General features: G+C 37.7%; 1 protein-coding gene across 3 annotated transcripts in view; it reads right to left on the reverse strand.

Annotated features, from left to right (window-relative positions):
- Positions 1–485: 485 nt before the first annotated feature.
- SYDE2 (synapse defective Rho GTPase homolog 2) overlaps positions 486–16996 on the reverse strand; it is a 66607-nt gene continuing 50096 nt past the window's right edge. For 2 of the 3 annotated variants that reach the window (XM_060202269.1, XM_007524742.3), the window contains 3 exons: positions 14917–15098; positions 9312–9543; positions 486–2855 (listed from right to left, as the gene is read on the reverse strand). In XM_060202269.1, the coding sequence (XP_060058252.1) occupies positions 2365–2855; positions 9312–9543; positions 14917–15098 (905 nt within the window). In that variant the 3' untranslated portion in view covers positions 486–2364. Of the gene's footprint in view, positions 2856–3417; positions 3465–9311; positions 9544–14916; positions 15099–16996 lie in introns of all 3 variants that reach the window. The other variant, XM_060202270.1, reaches the window with a different exon arrangement.

Consider the following 16996-nt stretch of genomic DNA (forward strand, 5'->3'; position numbering starts at 1 on the left):
TCCAGGTTCCTTCCTCTCACCCCCCTCCCCAAGCCACTCATGACACCATTACTACATCCAAATGTCCTTTTCCTTTTCCTCTTTTCTCCAGGTTCTGATATAGCCAGAGTTCAGAGCCCTCTTTATCCTCTCCCTCCTATCACTTCTCCCCCACTGGGAATATGGATCAAGATTGTTTTAGGGAGTTCTGGCTTCTGTAACTGCTTCTCCACTGGACTCACTGATTCTTAAAACATTAGGTTGACACAAGCTCAAAAGGGGAATGAAAGCTGACAGTCAACAGTATAAAAAGATCCTAGGCAGAATATTATACCAAGCAGGTATAAAAGCTTAAAAAAAAAAGTCAAGAGAAATTAAAGTATAGGCATTTAGTACTACTAAATACAATAATGTAAATAGGAGAAGCTTATATGATAGCAAAAATGTCTATTTTTATTTTAAGAAGGCATGGTTGCCACCAAAATTAAATAAGTATAGAGCTTGAATTATTTCAAATTCTGGAAAATTTAATATTGAATTAAAAAAATGTTACATAAATGTATAGTTACAATATGATGGTCCAATACTTAGGTATGTCTATTTATAAAAATGGCATTAAGTGGTCCTGAAAATCATAACAATTAATAGTAGAACACCATGGTTAAAAATTTTAATAAAATCTTTACAGTTCTGGAACAACTTATTCAATTTATATAATCTATATAGCATAGCAAACAAAATAAGACTGAGATAGTCTTTCCACAATAAAACTAAAGCACTTTCCTTGACTGGTCACTCAGTACTTTTACCTGTCATATATTCTTTGCTATTCTTTAAACTGTCATTCAAAGTTTTGAAAAAGGAAAATTCCATAAAAAATACATATTTATCTGTTTAACAACTGAGTTCTCAAATAACAGGGTGTTCTGTTTACCCATGTATGTTGCATAGACATAGTTAAACACATTAATATTTTAAAACATCAAGAAGTTAGTTTTTAATGGCTGTTGTATCATTGTTAGCAATTCAAAATTTATTTATAATGTTTAAATTACACTTCCACAGGAACCAAAGTTTAAAAACAAAAACAAAAACACATAAGGGGAAAGAAGGGTTTCTAACTTTACATCATAAAACACTGCTGTGACTGCTACAATGACTACCTTCTAGATAATATTAACCAAAATAAATTAATTTAAAAGAATCAATAACATGTAATATGCTGGCAAGATTTCATTAAAAAGAAATGGGGGTGACTATAAAGTCCATATTATACATGTATTACTAAAATAAATATGTTTTAAGTATAATTTCTTTGTTTTAAAAAGCAGAATATCAAAATGCATAGAATAGGTGTGTATGTGTGGGGAGGACTTTATCCCCTAAAAAAAAAAATCTAAAGAATTTCTATTTAAAAGGTAATTTTTCACAGGGTACATTTTCTGCAAACCAGAAAAAGAAAATATATTATATATATTACATATATCGCTATTCAGATCTTTCCAGACTGTTTTTGTTCAAGTGTTTCTATGTAACTCTTCCTTTCACTTAAATCTCTCCCTGAAAAAAAGATGATTTTAAGCTAATCATTTTTGGCCTCATGACACATATACTTTAAAGATACATGTAATTCCACAGTCAACCCCTCCCCCATTCTAAAAAATATATATATATATATGCACTTATAAATATATACATATTTTCAGGACTATAAAAATATTTCATTTTATAAGCTTAAATAATTACTGAATGTTAAAAACAGAAGACAGCACATCACTGTATAATTTTACTTTTTCATAAAAATGTTTTCTTATAGCAGCATCTGCAGAGCAAATGAAATGGGGTTGAATGATGCTGTAGTACACATGAACACACACGCACAAGACCTGAACAGCTGCAACAATCCTCTGAAGGGACCGTGTGCTTCAGCGGCAAACCAGTTCCTAGGAAGGACAAAAATTCCGAGGAGAAGCTAATAACTTATCTAAATTTTATAAGTGCATTAAAAATCATCTTTACAGAATTGGCAAGATTTATTAAAGTCCTCACAATTTCAAGCTATCTTCACCCATGGGAAAAAAAAATGTTCTAATAACTAAAAGTTATGTGAATACATAGTGTTTTTAACTGAATTACATGAACTTATTTATTAGACATTCATTGAAGAGCTTAAGAGAAAAAGTTAAAGCATCACTGTGAGAGGTTAAAAGAATGATTGGTAGAAGATTTTAAAGACATTATGACATAAAGAAAGAGGAGAGAAAAGAAAGAAAGAAAGAAAGAAAGAAAGAAAGAAAGAAAGAAAGAAAGAAAGGAAGGAAGGAAGGAAGGAAGGAAAGAAGGAAAGAAGGAAGGAAGAAGGAAAGAAAGAAAGACCTCTCAATTTCAAACACTCATACTAAGCTTGTTTTTGTTGAGCTCACGCTCCAAATTTCCAATCAAAGTATCGATACTTTCCTGAAGATCTTTGAGATTGACTTTTCGATCTGCAGTCGACTCAATCGTCTGCATAGTCAAATAGGTCTGAAAAGTGCACTCTTTAGACATGGCAAGTGGTTGTTCAATCATCATGCTTGATTCATACAATTTGCCACAATCGTCTCTAGCTTCTGAAGGGACATCATCATAATCCCCATCATTTAAGTTTTCCTTTGTATTTAAAAAGTAGCTTTCTCCACAGCTGCTCCAGTCTCCTGCATAACGATTGCTAAGTGGGCTGTCTAGTCTAGTTTGCCTTGGCCGAAGCACTCTTGATGAATCAGTTTCACTCAGATTTAGCACGTAAGGTCGTTCTTTCTTCCGCCTCAAATAATTTAGAGAAGACTTCTGCTCTGGAAACAAGTTGTCCGGTGATGCCTTCACAGTGAAACGCTGAACTAGAAACAAACAATGCATTTGCTTTAGTGAGACTAGTCCGACTCGGCCTTAAAAACGTTGAGCGAAAGATAAGCCAATGAATATTCAACTACAAACATGCATTAAAACAAAAGCATGCAAACTGTCAAAAGAAAGCATTCCATAAATTAATTTGTTTTGAATTGTCAGACATCTAGAGTAGGTACAGAAGCTAGGAGGATGTTCAGTGGTGCTAATTCATGCTATGTCAGAGTACACCAAAATAAGTCTAATTCTGAATATTATTAACTTTCTGTGCGAGTTGATTAATATCTAACTACAGTCAAACAGTAGCTAAGCTAATAGCTCTCTCTAAATTAAAAGCTACAGCAAAAAGCAGGCAAGGCATGTGGTATAGAAACAAAAGAAGAAATTCCTTTATCTGCAAACATCTAAATAAGGCAAAGGCATCTAAAGTGATCACTCTAGAAGTTGACCTCTGTGCTTTTCTGCAATTCTATTAGTGGCAGTGTCACAGTTTATGCAGCAGCTCAAATTTCATTTTGATAAAATGCATGAATACCCGAGTTGACCACGTGTTACCTGGTTTGATTATACAGCCTTAGTTACTAACAGTCTTCATTTATTGCCTGAAAACAGTACAGACATTTTATTTTCCCATTCTAGGTAGGAAGCTAAGTATCTCAAGTAACATTTTTTTCCATATGAAAACTAATTTCTCCTAAGACAGTGTATCGTAGTGCCATACAGATTATCAAAAAGGCACACATTAATTCACAATAAACAAAGGTTTTAGAACTTACTCTTTCGTAGACAATATGCAAGAGATTTATCTAACCCCTCCCCTCTTTTTTTAATAGAGAAAATGAACTTAGTTCACATGCTGAGGCACAAGTTTTAAAAAGTATCTATAAAGGGCCAGTGAAATAACTTGCATGGATAGTATGCCGTCCTCTGCCTCATATGTTCCCCTTCTTACTCCCAGAGGGATAAAGAATAGGAAAGCTATAAAGGGAGGGGATGGGATATGGAGTTCTGGTGGTGGGAATTGTGTGGAGTTGTACCCCTCTTATCCTATGGTTTTGTCAGTGTTTCCTTTTAGAAATAAAATAAAATAAAAAAGAATTCTTGAATCTGCTACAATAGACCATATCTGACTTCAACTCTCTAGCTCCCTTTTCTCTATTTCTTAATTTCTACCTATAAGTGAGATCATGCTTTTGCTTCTGGCTTATTTCACTTAACATGATTCTTTCAAGTTCCACCCAAAATGTAGCAAGAGAGAGAATTTCATCATATATATATATATCTGAGAAGTACTACATAGTATGAGTGTGGGTATGGGTAGGTGTAAAACTTGTGCAAGCACTCATCTGCCACTGGACATTTGGGTTGCATCCCAATTTGGGTTATTAACTAGCAGTGCTGCAATTATCAAAAGTGTCCACAGATCTCTTTGTGCTCAGAGAGGAATTGCCAGATCATTTGGGAGATCCACTTTTAATATTCTGAGAACTTTCCAGACGATTCCCAGAAGGGGCTGAATTAATTTATACTTCCACCAAGAGAAATATGTTTCCTTTTTCACTCCATCCTAAGAGAGTATGAGAGCCAGAGGCACCTGCAGCTCTGCTTCACCATTCATGTGAAGCTTTCCCCCTACAGGTGGGGATGAGGGGCTTGAATCCAGGTCCTTGTGCTCTGTAATGTGTGCTCTCAACCACCACCTGGCCCCCTCTACTCTTTTTAGTTAAGTCAAACTCTCACAGGTGTGAGGTGCTATCTCCTTGTTGCCTTTCAATCAGGGACGCTGAGAAATCATTTATTCATATGCCTGTTGGCCAGCTGGTGAAGAGTCTGTTAATATCTGTGCCCCATTTGTAACAGGGTGATGTGTTTTTTGATGCTGAGTTTGTGATGTACATGTGTGGGCTTATCTCTTGGACTCTCAATTGTGTTTCATTGATCCAAGTGTCCATTTTTATTCCAGTACCATGCTGTTTTAATTCCTATTGCTCCATAGTATAAACCAAAGTTAAGGGATGGTTCCTTTTGCTGTACAGCATCTTTTCAGTTTGATGTAGTCCCAGTGCTTTCTTTATCTCCCCCCCCACACCCGCCCCGCCGCCCGCCCCTTTGCTGTTGGTTGCAAATCTCTGAAAACGTTTCCGAAGCAGACACTGTAAGTGTTCTTCCATGTATTCAGTGGTTCTGGCCTAAAATCCAAGTTTTTGATCTGTTTTGAGTTGACTTTCACACATGGTGAAATATGATGGTTCTGTTTCATTCTTTCGGCATGTCAACACTCAATTTTTACAACACTGTCTATTGAAAAGACTCTTGTCTTCCTTTAATACTGGGGGAGGGGGCGCTTGTCCTATAACAACTATCCATATGTGTGAGGGCTTCTTTCAGGGCTTTCAATTCTATTCCACTGATCTGTGTGCCTGGATTTGTACTAGTACCACACAGTTTGGATTATTATATAACCGCAATAAAGTAATAAGTCAGGACATGCGGTGCCTCCATCCTTATTCTTTTTACCCTGAGTATTGCCTTTGGCAATTCTGGGTCTTTTCTGCTTCCAGATAAACTTCTATATCATTTCTATCCCCTTATAAAGAACTTTAACGGTATTTTGAGAGGAATTGGACTGAATCTATACACTGTTCTGGGTAGGGTGGTCATTTTAACTATATTAATTCTTCCAGGCCATAAACATGGAATGTCTTTCTATTTCTTTGTGTTTATTCTCCTGTAGTAGTGGCTCACAGTTTTCAAAGTCAAATGTTAAATACCTACATACCTAATTATTTTTTAAATATTATAAATGACATTGATTTCTTATTCCTCTAGTTGACTACTTAAATAAAGGAATGTCACTGACTTTTGCACATGAATTTTGTAACTTATCACCTTACTATGTCACCTAATAATTTATAAGTTTTCTACTAAATTCTATTGGATTTTCTCTGTGCGTAACTATGTCATCTGCAAATCGCGATCGCTTTCTTTCTTCTCTTTCAATTTGGATCCTTTCTGTTCCTTTTCTTGACTAACTGCTACTACTAGAACTTAACAGGACTCTGTTGAATAGTAATGGCGATAAAAGTCATGATCTTTTCTTATTCCCTTCCTAACAAATAACTCATTTTAACTAACAACCACCTTCCTAAACTTTTACTTATACTAAAATTACTTTGTTTACCTGAATGTATCAAGTGCCTAGCTAATGTTTTGTAACTTTTTTAGGACCTGTAATAAGGATGAACAATATAGTCCCTGACCTCATGAAGTTTTGTCTAGTGAGAAAAATAAAACAAAAAAGATTAGGAAAAAGATGAAATATAATTTTACCCTAGGGTAAAAGGAACCTGCCCCAAGTCCATTCAATTGAAAAAAAAAAAAAAGTGACAAGAGTAGACATTCAATCTAGACGTTCTCTAAAACTATTTCCCCATCTGTAAATTTAAAAAATGGCCCGGTTTTCAATATTCTTAAATCAATGAAAAATATTTTAGAACAGTTTTATAAACACCTAGTGCATAAGAAAAAAAAAAGAAAAGAAGATTGTTTGGGTCAAAAGGGGGGATGTGTTCCACTTTGTTCCCCCACCTGTTGCCAATCTGGCACCAAAGCTGTTTTCAGAGAACCTGAGTGCTTGGCAGAAGATAATGTGAAACACTATTGGCAAGAAAGCTTTTACCTCCCAATGCCAATACGCTGGGCTTCTAAGTAATTACCCTGGAGACAAAATTTTTTCAAACAGAAGTTCAAAAAACAATTCTTACCCCCAATTAAAACAACAACAACATAATAATAATACAAAACAAAAAACTAAAAAAAAAAAAATCAGGTAGGTAGAGACATCCAACTCATTTTACCTCTGGAATGGAGACATTCCAAGAAGAATAAAATAAGCAACGCAAAGCGAGGTAAAATTTTCCTCTGGACACACACAGACAGACAGACACTCACTGAGTTAATGTGCTAAGACACATTTTCTACATCACCATTAATTTTCTCAGACTTAGTAACTACTTAACTTCTGCCCAGTTTTGAATCCCAAAGCAAGTAATTTCTAGGGTAAAACTACTGTTTCCTCAGGTCTTTTTGCCACTGTTCTGTCCTTTGTCTGAGATGCACTATCTAAACAAAACAACAATAAAAAGTATACAGGAAAAGATGTTTGGCTGTCACAGCAGGAGCTTTCCTGCTTAAAGCTTGCTCTTTTTTTTTCTTTTCTTTTTTAATTTCATTATTGACAGTAAATACAATAGTTTGCACAGAGAGACAGAGGAAGAGAGGGAAAGATACTCCAGTACTGAAGCTTCTTCCCCCACTGTTGTGTTGGGGGTTGGGCTAAAAACAGTGTCCTGTGCAGGACAAAAGCAGGCACAGTATTCAAGTAAGATGGCCCTTGCCAGCTCTTGGCCAACTGTTTTAAATCTAACAACACAAATCACTGGACTAATATGCTGAGCACTAAAAGGTAGTTGTTTCAAGTAGTCTTTGAAAAAAAAAATGAAGATGAAACTGAAACTCCTTATTTATTTATTATTATTATTATTACTATTTGCCTCCAGGGTTATCACGGGGCTGCTCCTGGGATGTTTCTTGTTCTTGTTGTTGTTTTTCCATTTTATTGGATAGGACAGAGATAAATTGAGAGGGGAAGGGGAGGTTGAGAGGGAGAGAGAGACACCTACAGTCCTGCTTCACCACCTGTGAAGAGACAACAACCCTCCCCCCCCCCCCCAGCAAGCAGGGAACCGGGGACTTGAACCCAGATCCTTGCACATTGTACTATGTGCACTTAACCGGGTACACCACCACCCGGCCCCTTGAACCTGTTTTTCCTACAGAACATAGAATATAAACTATTTTTGCTTCTAAATAGAAAACTCTATTTTGTGTCTATCGCAATATACTGAAACAAATTTTGACATCAGAGGTTTCTGATATAGAATTATATTTTAAAAAACTGAAGTATTGATAACAACCTCCATGACATCTCAGACAAGCAAGTTGTCACTTGTGATTAGAATAAGATGGATTTTCTCCCAATTCTAATGTCATTTTTTATTTTTTTATTATCTTTGTTTATCAGATAGAAACAGCCAGAAATTGAGAGGGAAGGGGAGAGAGACAGACACCTGCAGCCCTGTTTCAACCACCTGTGAAGCCTTACCCCTGCAGGTGGGGACCAGGTGCTTGAAACTGGGTCCTTGCACATTGTACCACGTGCACTCAATCAGGTATGCCACCACCTGGCCCCCCAATCCTAATGTTAAAATAGGGGTGCACAGGGTTAAGTGCACACAGTATGAAGTACAAGGACCTGAACAAGGATCCCAGTTTAAGCCCTAGGTTCCCACCTGCAGGGGAGGGGGTGGTCACTTCACAAGTGCTGAAGCAGGTCTGCTGGTGTCTCTCTGTCTCTTTCCCTCTCTATCTTCCCTCTCTTCTCAATTTCTCTCTGTCTCATCCAAAAAATAAAAGAAAGAAAGAGAGAGAGAAAGGAGAAAGAAAGAAAGAAAGAAAGAAAGAAAGAAAGAAAGAAAGAAAGAAAGAAAGAAAGAAGTAATAGCCACAGGAGCAGTGGCTTCATAGTGCAGGCACTGAACCCCAGCAATAACTCTGGAGGCAAAAAAGAAAAAGAAAATATTTGCTTGAGTTCACAGCGCTAGGGAGTACCACATTCCTGTTCTGATACCAAGCATGCCTGCAAGTGTGAACTACACTAAGACTTTAGGTTCCTCCATGTTCGGTACTATGAAGAGGGAGGGAGGGAGCAGGGATTACTACATGGTAAGAAAATTCTGGAACTTAAATGCAGGGTCACTTACAGAATAGACATATATTCTTTTTAGCTTTGAAACTAAGTAGAAGACATTTTAGGAGTATCACTGGGATGATGGGAGAATAAGAACGATGAAAAGAAAACAAGCATTTGGGAATTCAGGTCTGTGTAAGTTGAATGACCATGAATACAGTGAAGTCAGAAGGACAACAGATTTAAGGAGGAAAGTGAATTCTGTTTTATATCAGTTGAACTAATAAACAGAAAGATTTAAAAAACAAACAAGCAAAAAAACCCTGTCTATTGAGTATCCATTATATGCCAAAAATTGTACTGACCACTAAGACACATAATTTTATTTAATCCCCTAAAACTCTACAAACACATTATTAAAATGATATGACAAAAGATGCTATGAGGATCAAACTGCTAATAATTCAATAAAGATCATAGTTCAGACATGACCAAATGCAAATCGTGTACAATCATTTACATGTCTAGATTATTATCAGCCATAGCAGGAAGCATGAAGAAATATAAAATATAAAAGGCAGGTTATCAGTTCACAGCTATCTGAGAAAGCAAAATCTGGAGACTCATTTCTTCCATCATTTAAGAATAACGATTAGCTGAAAATCTATCACTGAAAGATGATTTCCATAAAAGAGATTACCTGGCCAGAGCTGGAGTAAGTAATGAAGAACTTCAATATGCTTTTTAAAATCCAAAGCACTTGCAAGTTCTTCTGAATCAGTAAAGACTCTGTTGTTACGGGTGAAAGTCTCTTGACTCTGACTTAATAAGACTGGTCCAAAGCACACGGCCAGATTCTGGCAGGTCATCTTATTCACTTCATGATAAGAAGCCACCAGTTTCAAGTGATCCAATAACATCTTTAGGGTTGCCTAAATTAAATTAAATTAAATTAAATTAGATTTTACTTAATATAAACAAACAGGGTGAACTCAAGAATACAATTTGCGGCAGAGATCATAGACAGGCATGGTGATACCCTGCATAAATTTGTTTGAATGGTTTGTTTTCAAAAGCAAGCTGGATGTTTGCAATGGGAAATGTATTTCCTTGAAATAGTAAGCAGAGCCTTTAAGTTCTAAAAACATAATCTGATCCATTACATGGTTAAAATAGAGTAGTTTCCTCTCATCCATGGTTTCAGTTTCCAAAATTTCAATTATCCATGGTCAACCACAGTATGAAGCTACCATGTACAGTAATGTATTTTGACAGACCACACTCATCTAACTTCTGTTATAGTATAGGCCAAATTATTATATTTCATTATTACTGTTCTTACTAATTTCTTCTTTTTAATTTTTTTATTTATTTTCCCTTTTGTTGCCCTTGTTGTTTTTCATTGTTGTTGAAGTTATTGTTGTTGTTATTGATGTCATCATTGTTAGTTAGGACAGAAAAATGGAGAGAGGAGAGGAGACAGAGAGGAGGACAGAAAGATAGACATCTGCAGACCTGCTTCACCGCCTGTGAAGCGACTCCCCTGCAGGTGGGGAGCCGGGGGCTCGAACTGGGATCCTTGTGCCAGTCCTTGCGCTTTGCGCCACGTGCGCTTAACCCGCTGTGCTACCACCAGACTCCCTCTTACTAATTTCTTACTGTGCATAATTTACAAATCAACCTCTATCATAGGCATGTATATATGTATGTATAAGAAGAAAAAACAGTACTATCTGCAGTTTCAGGTACCCACAAAGGGTCTTGAATCATGTCCTTTGTGGGTTAAGTGGGGGACTACTGCATATCCTTTTTAGTAACTGTTCCAAAGTGCATCTGAAATGTCAGCTGGAGTCCCTTGGAAAATGTATCATTTTCCCTACTTCCTCCCTCTAAGATGACAACAAAGACTAAGGGGACGGAATTCAAATACAATCTTTTCCCTGTAGTCACCTGGGCCTTCACTGCTTTAAGCTGGCTTTTTGAGATTGAAAGAGAAAGAGATAGACAGACAGACAGACAGAAAGACAGACAGTTGAAAAAAAGCCCTCATGGCTCCAAAGCTTCCTCCAGTGCCATGGGGACAGGGTTTGAACCCGGGTCATGTGCCCAGCAAAGCAAGTGCACTATTGTTGACAACTCAGTACGATTATTTTAAAGTATAAACAAATATTATTTTAAAATGTAGGGGGCTACCATCCTTTACTTAAAACAATTTTTAAAAGATTTTTTAAAAATATTTTATGTATTTATTATTGAATAGAGACGGGGGGAGGGGTAAGGAGAAAGACAGAAACACCTGCAGCCCTGCTTCACCACTCGTGAAGCTTCTCCCCTGCAAGTAGGGGTAGGGGCTTGAACCTGGGTCCTTGCATGCTATAATGTGTGTGTTTAAACAGGTGCATCACAGCCTAGCCCTTGCTAGCATCCTTATTTCTAGGGAGTTAATCATTCCAGAACATTTATATCATGATTCAGGTCAGGAAAAAGATTCTCTCTCCTTTCCTCCCCTTCTCTTTCTCATTAATAAATGAATCTTGAAGGAGGAAGAGGAGTGGGGGTGGGGGAATGGAGCCTCCAACAAATGTCTCCTCTGAGATTTTTCTGAGGACTATGGATGGGGGGGAGGGGAACAGAACTTTGGTAGTGGGTGTGGTGTGGAATTTTATCCTGTAATCATATAATCATGTAAACCATTACTAAATCACTATTAAAGAGAAATATATAATACTATAAACCAACAGTAATGAAAAAACTTATATAAAAAAGAAATGAAAAATGTTATTGTAAATATATATTTATTTTTTTAATTCCTGAAGAAGGTAGTAAGAGAAATGATGATTTATATCTATGCAATTATAAAAAGAAATGTTTTTTAATTTTTTATTATCTTTATTTATTTATTGACTAGAGACAGCCAGAAGGAGGAGACAGAGAGGGAGAGAGACAGAGAGACACCTGCAGCACTGCTTCACCACTTGTGAAACTTTTCCCCTGCAGGTGGGGACTGGGGGATTGAACCCGGGTCCTTGCACACTATAACATGTGTGCTCAACCAGGTGTGCTACCACCTGGCCCCCAGAAATGGTTTTTTCTTTTAAGTAGTGGCATATAATCAACCAATCATCTAACAAATACAATGAATATTTAATATCTTCCACATAATTTATTGGAGGAATGAATACTGGCTCAACATTACAGTTAAATTAAAAAATATTTTAAAAGAAAAATCCAAACTGTGTCATTTCTGTAGCTAAAAGAGATCAATGGACTTGGTGGTTAGCAGCCTTGGCTAGGACACGGTCAGAGAGATGAGCGACGAAGACACATCACAATGGGGTGAGGAGGAAAAGAGTGTTGGGAAAATGATAAAAACGGATGAACACTGTTTCAGTGTTTGGCTCTGAAGGGATGGACTGAAGAGTGAAGGAAAGCTGAGGCTACAACGGCTGTTTCAGAATCGCAGCCAGTCAAACGTGAGTCGTCATGATAATGCGCCTTCCTCTTTTCTATTCTGTCAACACTTACTGACACAAGTGAGACTCCCCATGCACTCACTTCTTAAAGCAGTGAGCATTTTAAACTGCAGCGAATACACAGAACTGACTACACACAGGAGATTCCGTTTCAACAGCAAATCAAACAATGCAACTTAAAATAATTTTTTTTCTACTAAGTAAGATGAGCCCCCCCAAAAGTATAATAGTTGTGACCCTTTTGAAAATATGAAACCATGGATTCAGAGCCGTAAAATGTTCACACTGTTTAATATAACAATTCCACCTACCCTGAGATACTCTTCTAAATAAGTAATTCTAACTGAAAAAGAAATCTCAATATACAGGTAGGTTTATTCATGGGTAGGAGGGGGCTGGGTGGTAGTGTACCTGGTTGAGCATTCATGCTACAATGCACAAGGATGTGGGTTCAAGCCTCCAGTCCCTACCTGCAGGGGAAAGCCTTGAGAGTGGTGAAGCAGCACTGCAGGTGTCTCTCTGTCTCTCTCCCTATCACCCCCTTCCTTCTCGATTTCTGTCTCTATCCAATAGATAAATAAAGATAATATTCATGGGTAGGCTCAAAAATCTAAATAATATACAAAAGTCACTAATGATCATATCAAATCCACCCAATGAGAAATATGAGGAAGGATATTAATAGGGCCATAAAGGTCTAAATTCATACAGTAAACTACAATGTTCACAAAGGCTACGTAACCACAGGCAGGTGATTTACATTCCTTGATCCTCATTCTTCGTAAGTGAAATTCACTATGTGTTTATACTTACAAATTTACCTTTTAATGGAGAGGGAGTAACCTGCATGATTTGCCCCTGCTAATGCACAATTTTTTCCCCCTTTCTATCTCAGAGAGCAACAGAAAGAGAGGAAGAGACGAAGATATACCACAGCAGTGCTGGCCCACCCAGGAAGCCTCCCTTGTGCACAGTGTTCCCATAGGATACTGAGTGCTCAAACCCAGGTCCCTGCACATGGTAAAGTGTCAACTCTCCCAGGTGAGCTATCTCCTACCCCCCAGGAGAGAGAATGTTTCTCTGTCCACTTCTTTATAGGTGTTCCCTACTCCCCAACTCACACAGGGCACAAGACATTTTGGGGATCCAAGTAAACTAATGAACTAAGTTAGTAGGTTTAACATTCCTACCCACTGACTGGTACACTTTCCGCCCCCACTGACAAGAAGTGTAGGCAAGGAGCCTCTTGAGGATGAGCTCAGTCACATGATCATTTTCTCGTTTCTCTTTTGTTCAACAAATAGTTTTAGACAGGTTCTGTAGACCCAGCCTCTCTTCTCTCTATCTCTGTCTCTCCGGGAGGCATATCTCAAGAGAATGGTACAACCAGGATGTACAGAAACTCTACGAAAATTAGAAACTGTTTGCTGCTGCTTGTCCTCCCCTTCCTCCTCCTTTCTTCTTCTTTTTTTTTTTTTTAAGATTTTATTTATTTATTAATGAGAAAAATAGGAGAGAGAGAAAGAACCATACATCACTCTGGTACATGTGCTGCTGGGGATTGAACTCAGGACCTCATGCTTGAGAGTCCAGTGCCTTAGCCACTGTGCCACCACCTCGACCACCTTCTTCTCCTTTTATTTTAATTTTTCTCCCTCTCTATCCTCCTTCCCTCTCAATTTCTCTCAGTCTCTGTCAAGTAGAATAAAGTTTTAAAAATACTGAAAGGGGTAAAAGGGATAAGTTTAGTAGGTTGAGCGCATATCTTGCTATGTGCACAGCCCGGATTTGAGCCTCAACACCACATGCTGGTGATAAGAAACTGGGGAGGGGGGAGAAGCTCTCATGCTGTGGTCTTTCTTGTCTCTCTCTCTCTCTCTTTTTTCTCTGTCTTACTGAATGAAAAATCAACCTGGAGTACTGAAATATCTCAAGCACAAAGCCCTAGATCTGGAAAAAAGGAGGAGGAGGAGGAGGAGGAGGAGGAGGAGGAGGAGGAGACGGAGGAGAAGAAGGAAGAAGAAGAAGGAGGAGGAGGAGGAGAAGTAGAGGAAGAAGAAGGAGGAGGAGAAGAAGGAGAAGGAGAAGGAGAAGGAGAAGGAGAAGGAGAAGGAGAAGAAGAAGAAGAAGAAGAAGAAGAAGAAGAAGAAGAAGAAGAAGAAGAAGAAGAAAAGAAACAGAAGTAAAAGACACTAGGAGCTAGGCAGTGTTGTACTCGGTGGAGCACACATCACCATACACAAGAACCCAGGTTCTAGCTCTGCTCTCAATATATGTGTGTGTATCGGGGTGGAGGGGAACTTCATAAGCAGCAAAGCAATGCTGCAGGTATCTCTCTGTTTCTCCTTCCCCTGTGCATTTCTCTCTGTCTATCCACAAATAAAGAGAGAAAAATCAATCAAAATGGTAGCCAGGAACAGTAGATTCATCATGCAGGTACCAAGCCCCAACAATAACCCTGGTGGCAAAAGATGCTAAAAGGAAATAAACAAAAATGCTACCACTATATTTGGATGTGGCTAATTAGAGCTTCCATTCATTTCTACATCCACTTCTTCTGTAGCAAACATTATTTGAATAAAATAACAATTCTCTTTTAAAAAAAAAAAGCCTCATGGGAACATTCCTGACTCCAGCAAAATTATTCTATAGATTTATTGTGTTTTAAGAAGCTGTTTCTGGAGCTAAGCCTCTACTAAAAGCAAAGCTTTAATCCATGCACATCACAAATATCAAATGCCTAAAAAAAATTATTCGAACCCAGAAATGAAGTACAGAAATCACTAGGTGATTATCAAATAAAAGTATATACTGTGCACCAATGATTCTTACCTTTTCCACATCAGGCAGACAGTCAAGCAAGCCCACGGTGTACATAGAGTCACTGGGATCATTCTCACAACCATTCAATGACATTTTCAAAGGACTTCTCACCATTGCTTCCAGTACCGCCTCATACAGCTGCTTTGTTATCAAAGGAGAAGGGAGTTCTCTTAAATAATCCTTAAGAACACCTTTGAAAGAGAAACAAACCAAACATAGTTGGTCATTAGTCTTAAATGTGGTGAATTTTTTTCTATGTAAGTACTATCAGATCTGGGCTCTTAATATTCTGAAAACAGGGAAAAAATATAAAAAAGAAAGATTATATCAAAACACTTAGCATTTTTATATTGGTATAAATTTCCTTGGTAGTTGACCTTTTCAGAATATGGAATGTTCTCTGAATGTCTAAGTCATTCTTGCTCAAGAACCAGGCTGATCTCGTCTTGACTATTCTAATTTCAGTGCATGTGCTGCTATTGGGCATGACTTGTTTTCAGAACACGCTAAAAATGCAAGCATAATTTTACTGACTAATTGAGTGATTAGTTATTTTTACCAGAGCACTGCCCAGCTCTGGCTTGTAGTTGTACAGGGAACTGAACCTGTGACTTCAGAGTCTCAGGCATGGAAGTCGTTCTGCATACCATTATTCCATCTCCTCCACCCCATGCATAATATTTAATTAACATATATATATTTAATTATCATATACATATATATAATGTGTTACTAATAAGTTCTGCCGTTTGTAATGCATACACCCTATTGATTTTGGCTTCCTTAGTTATTGAGGGGTATTTGTTTGTTTGTTTGTTGGATAGAAACTCAGAAGACAAAGAAAACAGTGCAAGAAATGACAGCACCACAGCTTCCTTCAATGCTACGGGGGTCACAAACATGAAAAAGCAAGACACTGGGGGTTCCCGGAAGATGGTGGACTGAGAAGGTTCTAGTGGCTTGAGCTCTGACCACATCTTCTGGAAACGGTAGGATTTTCTGCCATTAGTAGGCCAGTCAATAAGGGGTCCTAGCGGTGACACCAAGGAGGTGACTACAACTTAATTTGGGTTAAAAAGTAGAGTAGAAAAAAAGGGAAAAAAATTTTTTTCTTTTAAATTATTAATCCCAAAGCACACCTCCTCCCCCTCCCCCCCATAACCAGTCCCTAGGGACCAGCTCCTAGCAGGATCCCCTGCTGAGCTTCTTTCTTTACCAAGATTCCTGTCCCACCAGGAAGTATCATTCATTCTAAGTCTATTCCCTTCTGAAACTTCTGGCCTTTTTTCTTTCAAAGTAGCCAACCCCCCCAACCCACCCTGCATAGCTAATTAAATAATTAAAAATAAATAAATAAAAAACTCTTTCCTTTCACTGCTCTTTTATTACTGTTCTTTTTCTTATCTTTTTGTTTTTTTTCTCTCTTTTTTTTTTCTTTTTCTCATTCTTGTCATCCTTTCTTCCTTAATCCTACAGCTTCCAAAGCCACAGGCCCCATCCCCCACACCACCAAACAGTGTGCTTTCACTGAATTCACTGATACATGTTTGGGAATTATTTTGGGGAAGAATTCTGACTCAGAGTGGACTCTCACTGTGAGTATCTCTGCTCAACTTCCCTTCCTCCTTTAGCCACCCCTAGAATATAGAGTGGATAGTAGATTTGCATAACTGTCTATTTCAGCTATACTTGTCTAGTCCTGAGGTTTTTTTTTTTTTAATTCTTTTTTTTTTTCCTCTTCTTAACAATCAGCTGCCTCTGATCACGAGGTTTGAGGTAATCTGGGACAGGGTTTTTTTTTTTTTTTACCCTGCTCTATTTTATTATTAATATTATATAAAGGCATATATCTCCCCCCCCCCCCCTTTAGGTTGATCAGAATTAACTCTTAGGGTATCTTTCATTGCTAGGGTAGTGGGCATCTTATCTATTGTGGGAAGAACTTATCTCGCTACTCCTACCTCCTCTACAGACTCTCCCCTTCCTCCTCCTCCTAGCTAATTAAATTAAATTAAATTAAAAATAAAGTAATCAAAAAAAACTTTCCTTTCACTGCTCTTTAATTACAGCTCTTTTTCTTATCTTTTCT

Source organism: Erinaceus europaeus, chromosome 11 (genome assembly GCF_950295315.1).
Source record: "Erinaceus europaeus chromosome 11, mEriEur2.1, whole genome shotgun sequence".
Lineage (NCBI taxonomy): Eukaryota > Metazoa > Chordata > Mammalia > Eulipotyphla > Erinaceidae > Erinaceus > Erinaceus europaeus.